Source organism: Nansenia antarctica (genome assembly GCF_963989245.1).
Source record: "Nansenia antarctica genome assembly, chromosome: 4".
Lineage (NCBI taxonomy): Eukaryota > Metazoa > Chordata > Actinopteri > Argentiniformes > Microstomatidae > Nansenia > Nansenia antarctica.
In genome coordinates, this window is record NC_137689.1 from 21,531,802 (window position 1) to 21,547,735 (window position 15,934).

Sequence of the window (15,934 nt, forward strand, 5' to 3'; positions counted from 1 at the left end):
CACACATACACATACACATACAAACACACACTCACACTTGGGAGGTTGTTTTGTTCATTGTGTGCCTTTTCTAGGGTTTTCAGATGTTTATAATGAAATGAGAAATGGAGAAACTTGGTTCATACAACAAACGGTACTATTGTAGGTTACTCTGCATAAATGTGTACATATATACAGTTATAAGTATTGTAAACAATACCTTATGATACACAAATATACAGTCATTACTAATCTGCTGCCTGATAATAATTGCCCTGTATGGTTGTATATTCATGTAAAACATTAACATTTGGTACCTCTTGTCAAAACAAATATCCATCCGAAAATTCCATGATGTTAGGGAACAGATTTAATAAGACTGGGCAATCTGGGCAAATGTTGCGCCTGTTTTTCCAAGAATCAATTTAGAAGGCAGATTGATGGTGAAGTGTCCAGAACAGTGAAGAGACACTCTTGCTTGGAAAAATAGGTGTTGATGGTGCTCCGGTTCAAGAGCTTAAGTAAATCTGTCTCTATTCATGATGTAAATAGTAAAAGACTTTATTTGTTGTAAGGTAATTACAATTGCATTGTTATGATTTATTTTTTCGAGTGAACTTAATTTTTATTATTGACGAAAAACAAACCAAATTTCAGTTGAAAGATTTGAAATATGGATTAATGTAAAAAGAAACAGTTCTGGTTTTATCAACTCTAGATACCTACCGAATAGTTTTCTCCATGTTGACAAGAATCTGCGTAATGAAATGATGCCAAAAATATATATATTCTGAGGGATTGAGACTCATGGTCAGGTTGTGTTCTCAGATATAGGATAACTGTGTGTATTAGGAGTACAGCTCTGGGTTTTGTTGGCCCTTCTTGCCATTGTCTTCCCTCAATAGTCTGTTGTGTGGCACGAGTTAAGGTCTAGGCATCGGGCTCGGTCCCATGCAGCAGTGTGGCACGCCCTAGGATGCTGCACCAAAGACTAGCTTGCACTAGCGAAAGGAAAATCAAACCTGTTCTGTTCGTTCTCATTGTTTACTTTCTCTCAGAGCCTTTGCATTTGGTCCAATATGCCTTGCATAGATAGATTGAACATGTGGCAAAAAAAAAAAACAGCAGAGACTTTCCTCTCTCTAAACATGGTGCAGTTTGTTCAGCAGCACAGGACTCCTCTGGTCACTCCATTCCATAGGCTATCACTAGGGCCCAGAGTTTTCCCTCCCCAGTCAAGTCACTTGGGTCAAGAAAAACCCAGGGCCCTACTCATGGAGCCTGGTTCCATGTTTGGTGGGTTGGAGACGTGTACCAAGAAACCGACCAGTGCCATACATTGAATCTCTCTATGAAGTCATGGTTGCCCGGATGCTTGTGCCAACTCCTTCAGAATGTTTTTGTAAGTGTGCTTGTTATGGAGTTAACATAATCATAGGGCGAAACACAATTACACTATTCCATTAGATGTTTCCTTTTTTTTTTTTTTTTTTTTACTTGCCTTTGGTGAGGAAAGCGTGTGTGCGTCAAGTGCATTATGTACACCGAGTCGGAATCTGTGTATACACGAGTGGGGTAGGGAGGACGAAGACTGACCGTTCACTACAGAAACACTGAGAAGTGAATGTTTTACTAGCCATTTTGTTTTCACGTACACCCATCCGTCTTAACAACCATGCTCTTTAACTACATTTGTTGTCCTATTCTGTTAATCCGGCTTCTATTGGACATGATGACCATAAGGAAATGAACAATGTGCGCACTTAGTTGTTTTTTCCAAATTCAAAGTGTGTTGGTGCTGATGAGAGTTAATGAACTTTGTGTTTTGTGTATTGAAGTTGAACTCCATGCCTGGATTTTGTTTACAAATGTTTAAATATACTTGAATCAGGAGGATGTCTATAAGAAGCAGTTCCTCATCATGGAAAGGGAAAAGAAAAAAAAAAAGCTTTTAAAAGTTAAATGGAACAAGTTTACCAAACGCAATCAACGCGATTTTAAGAGATCTAGTGTGAAGGAAACCAAAGTTTAGGAACTGCAATATAGTGCACACATAAACTCCGAAACTACTGCGTTTGATAAACAGTCCTCTAGGAAGTCTAATGTTCTAACCACCCAGTAACGCTATACTTTAGGGGGGTGGGCGGGGAGGGATATATGTAAACTGTTTAGTGAAAGTGAGATGGACCAAGCTATAGTATGAATCAATGAAAACCACAATATTATTTCTTATACTTTTTTTCATTTTGTATGTGCTTTTTGTGAAGTTCTCCGTAATGGATAGTCACAACAGCAGCAGCATTCTACATGGCCTGCTATGATGATGTGTGTATCGTTAACGTGTCAATTATTTTATCTGCCCTCATCAGGCCAGCAGAGCTGTTACAAGCTCCTACACCTTGGAAGGCTGAATCCCAATCCAAAAGAATTCTCCTTTGTTTTTATTTGATGGTGTATATCAGTGCACCTTGATTATTATATCCTCAATGGATCTCCTCTCACAATGTCATAAATCTGAAGGGATCGGCCAGGCAAAATGTGTTTTGCCATGCTTTTACTTTTGATGATAATTCATAATTTAGAAAAACGGAATGGAATTAACTCACTTACAATGTTGCCCTGATTCGATTCAACTGAAGGTGTACACTTTTGGTTGTACTGGCATGTGAAATGGAAGACTTTCACCAAAAGACTATACTTGCAGTAGCTCAGGAGATACTATGTTAGACAACATTAAACTAATTTGTGCAATGTACGGATAAAACAATTTCAAAATGTCTTTCCTCCTCAAACATTGCTTTAATACAGTAATTGCCTTTTTGTGTTCCTTTCAAAATGACAACTGAAAAGTTTTGGATGTTGGGGACCCAAACACTAGTTAACCCACCAATCACAGGTGGAATTATTGGGGCCAGACATTTGTCTCTTGAAGGTCAACTGAACTGAGCTCTCTGTAAATGTACTGTAGGTTTTCATGATTCTTAACTGAAGTCAATTGTGTCTTGCGCTAGTGTGATATATCCTAATTTGGCACATGTCAAGGTTATGCAAAAATATTTTTAACCATTGGCCACTGTTTTACTCTGTTTTTCCCTCATTTTTTTTACGCAGTAAGCTTCACCTCTGTAAATAATTTTGTGTAAAAATCGACAAAGGTATATTTACTACACTGTAAATACATGTGATGATATATTGTATTATTTTGCTTTTTGTAAAGCAGTTAGTTGCTGTACATGTAAAACATACAAATTGAATTATTGTAGTGTTAGTAATGATAACCTCTCTCCATCATGTCACTGCATTATGTCATTAAATATATTGAGGAAAAATAAAGGTTCAATAGAGGATATAGATGACTGTGTACTCTAAACCTCCACTGTATGATAAGTTGCTGTCCTCATCTGATCTGACATTAACAGATGTTGCCCTAATAAAGATCATTTCTGTCCAACTTCTGGCCGATAGTGATATATATATATATATTCAGAAGTCATGTGTTCCTGTGATTTAAGACGTTCACCATGAAATCCAGGGCCGGTTTCACAGACAGCGCCGAAGAGCCTAGTCCTGGACTACTAAACCACAGTTCCAATGTCAAATCTCCAATGAAGATGCCTTGTCCGTGAAACCGGACCATGGACTCGTTTATTTGGTGTGATTTACATTCTTCAAAAGTGTTATGTTCTAACTATGTTGCACTGTAAACATACAGTACATGCCAAAAGTTTGGACACACCTTCTCATTCAATGCGTTTCCTTTATTTTCATGACTATTTGGTACATTGTAGATTCTCGACTGAAGACATCAAAACTATGAATGAACACATAGGAATTATGTATTTAACAATAAAGTGTGAAATAACTCTAAATATGTCTTATATTTTAGATTCCTCAAAGTAGCCACCCTTTGCTTTTTTGTTGTTAATAAAATATATTATAATAATATTTAATATAATATGTGTTAATAATAATATGTTATTATATATATATTTAATATTATTATTATATATTTTATTAACAACAACAAAAACATTATTTTATTAACAACAAAAAAGCAAAGGGTGGCTACTTTGAGGAATCTAAAATATAAGACATATTTAGAGTTATTTCACACTTTTTTGTGAAGGAAGGGAGACCGAACCAGAGCAGTTTGCACCTGCAGTGCGCTCCGGTGAGTGAGTGAAACCCTCAGAACAAGGCAGCCCGGTGTTCTCGCGAGGTTTGATGTTTGGTCGATGTATCTGACCATAACTTCAGATCAGCTGCAAACAGGCTTCTTGACCCAAGCTGGTTGAGCGGCACTCAGGAAACTGGTACAATTGCAAGTTGCAGGTGTACGACGGTTTTCTGCCTCACCTAAAGAGGGATAATCATAACCTGGTGAGTAGCCAGCTTAGCTTACTCGGTTCTTTGATCTTGCAAAACGCATCGCATGTGTGGCGAAGGAGCCAGAGCCAAGCAAGCGTGGTTGATTTGACGCAAGCTAGCAGCTAGCTAGCCAACATCGCACTATACAGTCTGTTAATGCAACATAGGCAGAAAAAGGAAACGTATGTCCCTACCAGCAACAACAGTTAATCGAAAGGCTGATTGCTTCGATAGTGATTGATTCCAACGCGCGCGATGATTAGATTTGCTGCCTAGCACAGTTCTCGCCGATGAGGGGAGACTTGTTCATTGGAGCACCACACACACACACAGCAAGTCAAACTAACCTAGGCTGTCTCTGGTTGGAGCTGGCTAACTACAGGCAATTATGTTTGGCATGTCTGGCCGGTGTGATGTAAGGTCACGGCAACTACCTTAGGGAAGTTGCACCAAATTGAAAGTGATGCTGATGTTGGACCTGTCAAAGGATGCTTTGCAGCTTTGCAGCTTTGCAGCTCTGCACGAGTCTCAGTGCACTCACGACTCTGGATCATCCTGCTGGTATGAGTTCTTGCCGGCTGACCTATTTGACCTAAAGGCAAAGCAACCGCACAAATATCTGGAGGTCTCTCAATCCTATTTGGATAATGACCTAGGCATCAATTAGAAACTCTTTACAGGTGTATTGCCAAGGCGAGTTTTTTTTTTCTTCTCCTGAGCCAACTTGTGACGTTAGAATTATAAGGTTCTATCTCAATTTTGTCAAAATTGAGTTTTTTACATAATCTGATCCATTAGGTGTTTATTAATGCCTGTGTGGTGTTATTTTTAAAATGTTGACATTTTTGAGTTAGTAATTCATAAAATACAAAGGTTCCATCTCACAAAACATAATGGAATGTAAAAACTTTGACACTCAATATCTCTGAACTACCCTAAACGGAGATAGAACCGTATCATTCTAAGCTCACGAACTCTTGACAAGATCTGATGCACGAATATTGTTGCCCCTTTTTTCAGAATTGGACAACATCACTTTTGTTTGCACTTCTTTAACATGCTCATAATACCCCCCCCCAAAAAAATAATTGAATGTGTTTATGGGATCATATATCTCAATAATTGATTTATAGCTCATTAACATCCTGACTACAACCACAGTCATAGTAGACCAGAGTCAGACTCCCAACTCATTAGTCGAAGGACAAACATCATCAGCAGACAGACAAGCGGGCCAGACTGGTGTAAGATGTGACACTGCTGATAAGGTCAGCAATATTTTCTGTGTCAGGGCAGTGAGTGAGTCCCTGTCAATCAACACAGATGTGGAAAGTTGGGGTTGAATATCATTTGAGGAAGGGAACTACAATGTCCTCAGTATTCTGAGGACTACAGCATTCGTTGTTCAGGAAGATGGGTCAGTTGAACCTGCCTGTAATGTGTTAAAGCTGTTGTACCCAATGAGTGTATATTATAACGCCATACAGTTGTGATGGTTCAGATATGTATCCACTGCTATTAATAGTCATTGTTCCTTCCTACCTTCTGTGGACTTTGAAACTAATAAACACTGTATACTTCCATTAAGACTAGATTGCTAGTGTGGCAGTTGATGTCATTAGCCACTATTATTGCTGACAAACTGAGGCGTAGAGTGGGGTCATGGGGTCAAAGTCCAGACACAGACCAGACTCTCTAGGGCTTTGTATGACATGATATGGCAGCGCTGGCTTTGCTGGTATACCTAGCAAGTGAAGTTCACTTGTCAGAATGCCAGAGCCTGAAGGTCAAAGACTTTAGTAAAACCCAATGTGACACACTGCAATGCCGCCCGTGACGCTGTTCCATTGCTCAGGGTCTGTTGGGGAATGGCATGCCTCTATTGCCTTTTATATCTACGCTTGGCCTAATGCTCTACCAGAAGGTCATGGGTGGGTGGTCCTGCACGTACACTAGGACAGCCTCGTCACTGTAGCTGAGCCAAACTACCTCTGTGTTTTGGAGTCTTAAAATAGACATAATATTATTACCAAGCTGTGTCTCTCTGTTAGTCAAAGGCTAAACAATGCTTGTCGCTAGCAACACTACATTAGGCATGTCTTCTGTGTGCAGTAACAAGAACAGTGGCTGGCTAGATAGGCCTATTTGGTAGTTGATACAGTACACACACACACACGCGAGTGCTAGACATGCAGTACATACGGCCATATTAAACAAACAAGCTAGATTAGATTATAAATTGTTCTTGATAAAAAACTCAGTCAGCTAAATGGCATATAATATGAATGTTATTATTATTATTATTATTAGGAAATTGATTGATAAACTCCTGATTTGATTGATAAACTCTTGATTTGATGTTCCTATTGTGAAGTGGTGAATCATGACTAGTGGTCATGACCGTTGGGCTACCGGTCAGAGTCCTAAATCAGACGTCCTTGGTTGACCTGCAGCAAAAGCTACCATGTGACACCGGAGCTCTGTTGGCTGTAATCAGACGCCGTCGTCATGGCTGATAATGGGATTGCTCCGAGGTCCGTAGCCCGAGGGTGTTCCTCCGGGCTACAGAAGGCTGGCCACGCCCCCCCCCCTTCACCCTCCCCTTTATCTGGAGGCTTCATTATCATCAGGGCTTCTCACCTTTCTACCCCAGCCAGCAGTAAAGATGTGATTAGAGAGTTCTTACGGCCTTGTCTTCCTTACCTTGTCTCATTTCTCAGGTGTTTGCCGTTAGCCGCCGGAGGACGATGCTGCTGAGACTCCGCTCCATCCTCCCTCTCTCTCTGTCGGGGGTGTTGGCCCTCCTCGGCCTGTGGTGGTACACCTCGCGGAAGAAACGCCGCCTCGTCGCCAGCGACCCCGCGGAAGAGAAGACCCCAGACCGCCTGACTTCTTCCCCCAGGGTGGGAGGAGGAGGAGGAGGAGGAGGTGGTGTTGTGCAGAACGGCCACTCCACCGAGACGGACAAGCACAGGAAGCAGGAAAGGGACGGGCCGTTTACGAAACAGGAGGCTGTTGTTGCCAGTACAAACACTCCAGCGGCGGAGGAGAGGGGCGCGGCGCCACTCGGCCAATCACAACCCCAGGAAAGTGTAGGAAAGGTGAGCGAGGCTGAAGTGTGTCTTGCCCCAGGAAAGTCCATTACAGAGAGAGCCGAGCCTTCACCCGACGAGAGGAGCGCAGCCGTACCGCCTCAACCGTCGTTGCCACCATCTCAGACGCCCGACACCGCGAACGGCGCTTTGACTAAAGAGCGCGTGGAGGGAGTTCGCCCGGACCCAGAGGGGGAAGTCGGAGAAGAGAAAATGAGAGTCCGTTTTGCGGAGGCCGAGAGCCGCGTTTCCAAAGAAATCCTCCCCCTCTCGACCCCCCCCCTCTCGACCACCCCCCTCCAGCTTGAGGGTCTTGACCCCAGCGGGAGCACCAGCCCCATCTCCGAGCACATGAACCAGCTGGCGGCAGGCCTGATCACAGACGTGGTCTCGGCGGCGATGTCTGTGGTCCTGAAGGAAAGGGCTTCAGCAGTAAACCCCTCGCTAGAACAGGGCGCCAGCCCCCTCTGCAGCAGCAGCAACAGCAGCAGCCTCAGCAGCGACCCCTGCTCGACCCCGGGCAGAAACACAGCTGCGCTGGACACTACGACCCAGAGACCCGAGGCGCCTCGTCCATCGCAGGAGGACCGGCGGTCGACGACAGCCAGCGAGAGCGGCGGTTCATCTCCCGCACTCCGCGAGGAGGAGGAGGAGGGCAGGGTGCCCAGAAGCAGCAGTAGGACTGAGACCCAACAGACAGGGTCGTGTCCACAGTCAGAGCCAGAAGAGAATGTTAATGATGATAATGATAATGAGGAGGAGGAGGAGGAGGAGGAGGAGGATAATGATTCTGGCTCCAGCTCCTCATGTCCGTCAGAGGAGGGCTCCAGTGGGGAGGACGACAGGGGGTTGTCACCCACGGGGCCAGAGGTCAGAGGGGACTCTGTGGACCTGGTCGGGAGCCCAAGGCCATCCCAGGGACAGGCTGACGGACCCAGCAGGCCCGACACCGGGGCCCTCAGTAACGGTCACAGGACCGTGGAGGTGGAGCGTGTTCAAGGTGAGACCCAGCAGAGCTTCCTTCTTACTCTGAGGCCTTCTTCAATAGAAATGGGATAGATTAATACTTTAATTTCCCCTCCTTGAGGACCATAGGGTTTACAGGCCATTGTTACAGAATAAGGAACAGGAACAGTTCTACTATCAGAGGTAAATTCATTTAGGTCACAGTTGGTAAATGAGCAAAGAGCTAGTAGTCTGTGTTCTTGAGAATTCAATTTGATATGGCCATATGGGCCCACTTGAGTTTTTAGCATCATCGGTTGGTTTTTAATTAGCCTGCTGCTGCATGAAAAGAGAACACCCCTGGCATTCTGTCACTGCTGCAGAGTGACCCTCCGTCTCTGTAGCTAGATGTTAGCTTCACCCCGAGGCTCTCGTGTTCTGTCGGGTACGTGGCTTAGGAGGTCAGGGCTGACTTTCCGTCAGATTTTTCCTTGGCGATATCCGCCAAGTGTCCAGCTGCTGGGGTTCTCATACATACAGCATGTGACCCAGGTTAACTCCCAGCACCAGACACCTTATAGACTTTTACAGCTGTGGATGAGGGGGACATTCCTCTGTGTTTAACCGTTTATTTTTTTTATTTGAGCCAGCCTCACCCAAGGCATTGGGTACAGTTTGGAAAATGGAGTAGCAAGAAATTACAATGTCAACAATTTTATCTTGAGGTGGGGGTGAGGGCTGTTCTCATTTTTGACAAGCTTGTGTTGCTAACATGCTTCGGTGCTGCATTTTAGGCAACATAAAACAAACAAAAAAAGATTTAAGATGGACACTTATCAACTTTGGAAGTCCTGGTCATCACACGCTGTGGGAATTAACGCCTCAAAATGGATTTATTTTCGATGAAAATCAAAACGGCAATGGTTTCTATACATGCCAGGATGTAGCCTACGTTGCTCTCTGTCTGTTGTACGACTGTGGTTAGAGTGTGACTCTTGTCATGGTGGTTGGATGTGTACAGTATGTGTTGGATGTGTACAGTATGTGTTGGATGTGTACAGTATGTGTTGGATGTGTACAGTATGTGTTGGATGTGTACAGTACACAAGTGAGTGTTGTGAGTGACCGTGCCCGTGCCGTCCCCCAGACTCTGGCGTGCCCAGCGGGGACTCTGAAGACGGCTACTGCGAACCAGAGGCCGGAGACGACCAGCTGAACAGCAGCCAGGCCGGCGTCCTAACGAGCAGCGTCCCCTCCTCCTCCTCCTCCTCCTCCCCCCTGCCGGCGGGTCAGCCACACAACAGCAGCCAGGACAGCAGCCAGACGGCTGGACCGCAGACCATCTGGGAGATCGAGGTGCCAAAGGTAGAGAGTTCCGCCCTGCCTGGTCCAACTAGAGGAGGGTGAAATCGGGGCGTTCTCAGCATTCATTACTTCAGCGGTTGTTTCCTTAACGTTTGCCATTGTTTCTCTTAAACACCACTGACCTCTGCAGGTCATAGGACTTTTTTAAGCACAAGGTATGTCCAGGGGAGTTAGTCTCTAATGTAGGTGATGTCAGGGCTGATGTGGCCCAACATTGGCTCCTCTGTGGCTCAGTCGCTAGCGCGTGGCGCTAACAACTTAGCTTAGGTTTGCGGTTCCCGCCGGGACCATATATACTGAAAAATTGCACTCATTGCAATGTAAGTCGCTTTGGATAAAGGTGTCAGCTAAATGGCTTTTATTATTATTATTATTATTATTATTATTATTATTATTATTATTATTATTATTATTATGCCCATGCTGCTGAGAATAGAGGATGCTGCAGTCCTGGTGCTCTGGGGAGACTGACCTCCAGTTGTAGGCAGGCGTAGTGGCTTGGCCTGTGGTTGGTGTGTACGGGGAATCCTGCTGATGCCGTTCTCTCTCAAGACAAGAGGACACTCCACACTGACCACAGAGCCAGCCATACACACACTGTCTTACCCCCCCTCCCCCCTTCCAATTACCCTGAGAGCTGCTTCTGTGACATCTGTCTGGTATTGGTTACATTTGAGAAAGCCGAGCCCCAGGATCGTGTGTGTGTGTGTGTGTGTGTGTGTGTGTGTGTGTGTGTGTGTGTGTGTGTGTACACAACACCAGCCATAAACTCAATGTGCTGCAGTTATGTCATTTTTGCTTACGCTGGCATATCTCCACCATACTTCAACAATGAACAATATTCTTTTTTTGATATTGTGATGTTTTCGAAGGTAATATCATGAATAAGAAATGTTTTATATCGCTGTGTGTGTGTGTGTGTGTGTGTGTGTGTGTGTGTGTGTGTGTGGACACACTTGGATAGATGGCCTGATTTAGGCAACATTGCAATATACAGTTTACATTTCCTTGTGCGATACCACATTATGAGTAATGCCAGCCTATTCTACATTCCTCCCTACGTTCTCCTTCCTGTCTGACAGCATCTGGTAGGCAGGCTGATCGGGAAGCAGGGGCGATACGTCAGCTTCCTGAAGGACACCTCTGGAGCCAAGGTCTTCATCACCACCCTGCCCTTCACCCAGGAGGTGCAGATCTGCCACATCGAGGGTGAGTGGTAGGGCTGTGTTGGGCTGTGTTGGGCTGTGTTGGGCTGTGGTAGGTGGTCCGGCCTCCTGCCCTAGGCTCACGTTGTCCCTCCCTGTGTGGCCCCCCAGGGACTCAGGAACAGGTGGACTGCGCTCTGGAATTGATCCGGAAGAAGTTCAAAGATTTGGAATTGACCAACTGTCACAGCCTGCCGGCGTCCTCCAGTCTGCCCTCTCTGCCCATCACGTCCTGGGTGAGTGTCCGTTCGTTGCCTGGCGACGGGTTGGAAGTGTGGGTGGAGCTTAGCTCGGACCAATGGCTTCTCTCTCTCTCCCCTCTCTCTTTCTGGAAAAACTTAAGGGAACCAACCAGCAAACTGTACACAAGTACACAAGAGGAGAATTCTTTGGCTTTGGTTTCCTCAACATTGACAACGCAGCATTCAGATACAGGGAAAAAAACACATTAGTAACACAGTAATAATAAGCGACATAAGTAAGCGAAAAAGTCATCCCACAACGAGGAAATAAATCCTTTTGGTAAAATGGTCATTTCACAGTGGCCTCAACAGTGCAAAACATCCTGTGCAGAGCACGATGACACAGAACGCAATACAATACAACACAATACAACACAACACAACACAATACAACACAATACAACACGGCACTGAGTCAGTCCAACAGTACACAAGTCATCCAGTACTGTGCAGCAGCCATACTACTGCAATAGGTTCATTTCCGCATTTCATTCATTTAGAAGTTCAACTTTAGAAGTGGTTAAAATCGGGTTATCGGGTCAATTTCAAGTTGTGACCGAGTCGGCTACTGCTCAGAAAGGTCCCTTAAGTCTCACCCCCCCCCCCTCTCTCTCTCTCACTCTCCCCCTCCCTCCCTCATTCCCCTCAGCTGCTGCTTCCCCCCAGGGTGACAGTGGAGGTGACGGTGGTCCACGTGGCCTCAGGGAACTACGTGTTCCTCCAGCAGCACACGCACCCCTCCTTCCACGCGCTGCTCAGCCTGGACCAGCAGATGAGGCTGTGCTACTCTCACCCAGGCTGCCCCAGCCTGCCGGCCCCAGTGGAAGGTACCCGACACACAGTTGCACGGCTTTGGACTGCCTCTCCTCACAGGGGTGGCTGTCATAACCTTCCCATCTCTCTGGTGTTGTGCATTGTCTGATGTGTTCATTGTCTTTTTGTTCCCTCTCCCCCCCCCCCCCCCCCCCCCCCTCTCAATCCTATTCTCTCTCACTCATTCACTCACACACGCACGCACACAGTTGGAGTGATTTGCGCGGCCCAGATGCCAGAGGGAGGCTGGTGGAGAGCGCAGGTGATGCGATACAACGAGGAGTCCAGGAGGGTGGAGGTCCGCTACGTGGACTACGGAGGCTACGACACGGTGTCGATAGACACCCTCCGCCAGATCAGGCGAGTCCCCGTCTCACCGCCTGGGTCTCACCGCCGTCTGATGGAAGGAACATCGATCAAATATGGATATTGTGTGTCTGCATCAGGGACTGACTCTCATGTTGTTGTCGCTCCTCCTCCAGGTCAGACTTTGTGTCATTACCGTTCCAAGCGTCTGAGGTGATCGTGGAAAACATTGCACCTCTTCCAGGTATGTTCCCGCTTCCCAAATACACCCCTCCCCCCCCAAACCGTTGATTTTTTTTTTATATCAATCAATCAAATGTATTTATATAGCACATTTAAACATGTCACTTGTCAACCAAAGTGCTTTACAGTAAAAGTACTCCTAAAGTGTCAATAAACTGAAAAATAAATAAACAACAGAGGAACAGAACAACACGTCAAAAACAAACAAGGCAAGAGTCAGGGTGAGTCAGGGAACGCTAGGAATACAGGTGAGTTTTGAGCTTAGATTTAAAGGACTCGATGGAGGGGGCAGATTTGATGGACATGGAGATGCTTCCAGAGGTCAGGGGCTGCGACAGAAAAAGCATCCCCCCCCCTAGACTTGAGGTTGAACTTACGGGTGGTTAGGAGACACTTATCAGCAGATCTGAGGGCCCTGACGTTGGTATAGGGGGCGAATAGGTCTGCTAGGTAGGAGGGGGACTTACCATTAAGAGCTTTATAAACCAATAAAAGAACTTTAAATTCTCTCCTATAATGAACTGGGAGCCAATGAAGGGAGGCAAGGACAGGGGTGAGCTCTCTTTCAAGTACCTGTGAGCAATCTAGCAGCGGCGTTGTGGGGTAGCTGTAGGCGGGCCGTGGTCGACTAATTAAGCCCCAGGTACAGGGAGTTACAGTAATCAAGTCGTGAAGATATAAAGGCGTGAATGACTCTAACCCTTCTGCTGTTCCACCAGGAGACGAGGACTTCTCCGCTGCTGCTAAATCGGCACTCGAAGACTTGACACAAGGAGTGCCATTACTTGCACAGGTAGGAGTCAGGGGGGGCACGGGCAAGGCTCTCTTCTTCACCGTGTCTCCAACCCCCCAGTGGGACAGTCTGAAATAAAGACAGAAGGAGTTCTTACTTCTTACCTTTTATTATGTGCTGCTCTCCTGGCAGGTCACTGACTTCCACACCAGCGGCATCCCTTTGGTACAGATATGGAGAACGGAAGGAGAAGAGGTATGACGTGGATTTAGAAATGTAATATAACAAATATAGGTACTTCAGGGCTGTCAGTTTCCTTGCAGTTTAGGTGGTCTGAGATGTTGTGGCTCAGTTGGTAGAGCATGGTTTTTCTGAGTTGATAGGGGCTGATGCCTACCTATGTGTTGTAATGTTTAAATAAGGTACTTGTTTAAATTATTTTTGATAATAAAAGATACAAAAATTACAAAGTTGGTAGAGCATGGTGCTGACAACGCTTAGGTAGTGGGTTTGATTCCCGCTGGGACCATATATACTGGGGGGGGGGGGAAATGTATGAGCTCACCGCAATGTAAGTCTCTTTGGATAAAAGCGTCAGCTAAATACACACCTCTACACAAAAAAACAAAGAGGTGCCTAAACAATGAGGGGTGGACTTCACACCTCTGTGTGGAGGTGCAAATTTCTATTTCCATAGATAAAGAGAAAGTGTGCTAATTGCTTGAAACAAGCTGTCTTTGCCCAACACTCTTGTTTACTTGGCAGCACGTCTTTCTAGCTCTAACTTTCTTGTCCTTCTGTCTGATGTATAGAAATCAGTTTTTAAAATAGTTTCCAAAAATATTTTGGTGAACCAAAGCCTTAGTCGATTCCTCTGTCCAGCCCTAATGCAAATATGTAATATGTGATGATTTGCATCGCTGTCTGTCTAGGAAGGTCTAAATGTGTGAAATCATTCGGAGGTTTAGTTTTTGATTATTGTCTCCATGTTTCTTTTTTTTCTTCTTTTTCCCCCCCTCTCTCCCTCCAGTTGGTGTCAGTGAACCATGCTCTGGTAGAGAAAGGCCTGTGTTCGTGGACGGACAGCCCCTGACTGTGATGGCGGAGCTGGTGAAGCCACCCTGCCGTGCCTCCTTGCCTTCTTCACCCTCGTCCTCCTCCCTCAGAACCTGCTCAGGACTGCTGCCCTGCTGGGCCACAGCAACGGCCTACTTCCCTCCACTCTACCGTTCATTACTACTGTTTGTTACAACCATGTGCACACTACTAAGGATACCGATGTAGGAATGATTCTATGTGTTTGTCTTTTTGTTTTATTTACTTATTTCATTTCTGTCCCCCTCCGCTGCCCGTTCTATCAGCGTTTGGTGATCATGATAACATTATGAAATCCAAATACAGTTAGTATTTTTTCCTTATATGATTTGAATTCATAATTCAAAATTAATAATGTATTAGATTTCACCCCCCCCGGCCGCTGAAATGACCAGGCCATGTTGTCCATGGTTAAGGTCTTACATAAATTAATAAATGGTATGTTCTTCCTGAAGTTTTATCTGTAACTATGACTGTTATGTGAAAGAAGTATACTTGCACTGTCGGTGAATCATGTCATGAAGACATCTTTTTAAAATATGTGCATACAAAATATGTATGTGTCAGTCGTTTTGAAAGCCTTTGCCAGGGGTTTTGCACCCAGATTAACCCTACTCCTGAATTAGAGACTTTATACAATGGATAGTTCCATTCCAAGTACTAGTCCAGGATTAGAATCAATTTCTAGTCTGGGAAACCACCCCTTTTGTAGAAGGAACAGAAGGGAAGGTGCTAATTACACTACCCAATTTGTCCAGTAGATGGGGCTCAACGCTAAGTTTTTGCCATTCAGGTGCCTCAAGGGGCAGAGATTTGTGATGGATTCATAAAGAACCTTTTCTTTGATAAGCACATGCTAATGTGTCATCAATACATATATTACTGTGTAATGGGTGAGCTCATTTGAACTTCATTCATAATGTTCAATGTTATGTGAACCAGCTGTAATGTTTTGGTCATAAAACAAAGTCTGTTTACTTGTGAGGCTTTTTAGGACATGGGTCCAGGCATCTGAAAACGTAATGATTATGGTACTGAAACTGATTACCCACTTCATCAGCCGAACTGTGTAGGAGGCATTTGTACAGTAGGACCAATGTAGTCACTTTGAGTGAATATCTCCTGCAAAGCTACAACAATGTCATTGTCTGTCAATGGAAATGCACAACTGCTTATATTAACATAATTATGCTTCCCCATGTTTGAATTTGATGCAATAAAATGTGTTTTGTGTGGAGATATCACATTGGAGTGATCTACTGTCTCTTTGCTTTATTTATCCGGATGTCATTTGGGGACTGTCTTCTCCTCACAAGCTTTTTATTATTATTTATAATTTATATATAAATAATAAGTATATATGTTTCACCCAACAATCTGTATACAGAAGTTATTAATTGTCAGACTAGGTCGTTCGGGATTTCTTCATTCTGATCTCATTTACAATACCAATGTGAGCTGTTTCAGAGGACTTCCACGGGTGTTTTGTTTTGACTAGCAAGAGGTGGGCATTGTGGTGGAGAAGTCACTCTTCTGCTGATGGGATAT

The 15,934-nt window shown here is 44.8% G+C and overlaps 1 protein-coding gene and 1 long non-coding RNA gene across 2 annotated transcripts; both read left to right on the forward strand.

Moving 5' to 3' along the window:
- Positions 1-4,316: 4,316 nt before the first annotated feature.
- On the forward strand, positions 4,317-12,462 carry LOC308155869 (uncharacterized protein; the record flags this gene model as incomplete). The annotated part of the gene is made up of 8 exons (XM_080529236.1): positions 4,317-4,359; positions 7,068-8,439; positions 9,532-9,749; positions 10,832-10,958; positions 11,066-11,190; positions 11,846-12,023; positions 12,219-12,369; positions 12,456-12,462. The coding sequence occupies exons 2-8, from the start codon at positions 7,095-7,097 to the stop codon at positions 12,460-12,462; spliced, it is 2,151 nt and encodes a 716-aa protein (XP_080385362.1). The 5' UTR covers positions 4,317-4,359; positions 7,068-7,094.
- A 26-nt stretch (positions 12,463-12,488) lies between these two features.
- On the forward strand, positions 12,489-15,610 carry LOC308156662. The gene is made up of 4 exons (XR_013937423.1): positions 12,489-12,559; positions 13,278-13,351; positions 13,484-13,546; positions 14,322-15,610. It is a non-coding gene; the product is annotated as an uncharacterized lncRNA (long non-coding RNA).
- The last annotated feature ends 324 nt before the right edge of the window (positions 15,611-15,934 follow it).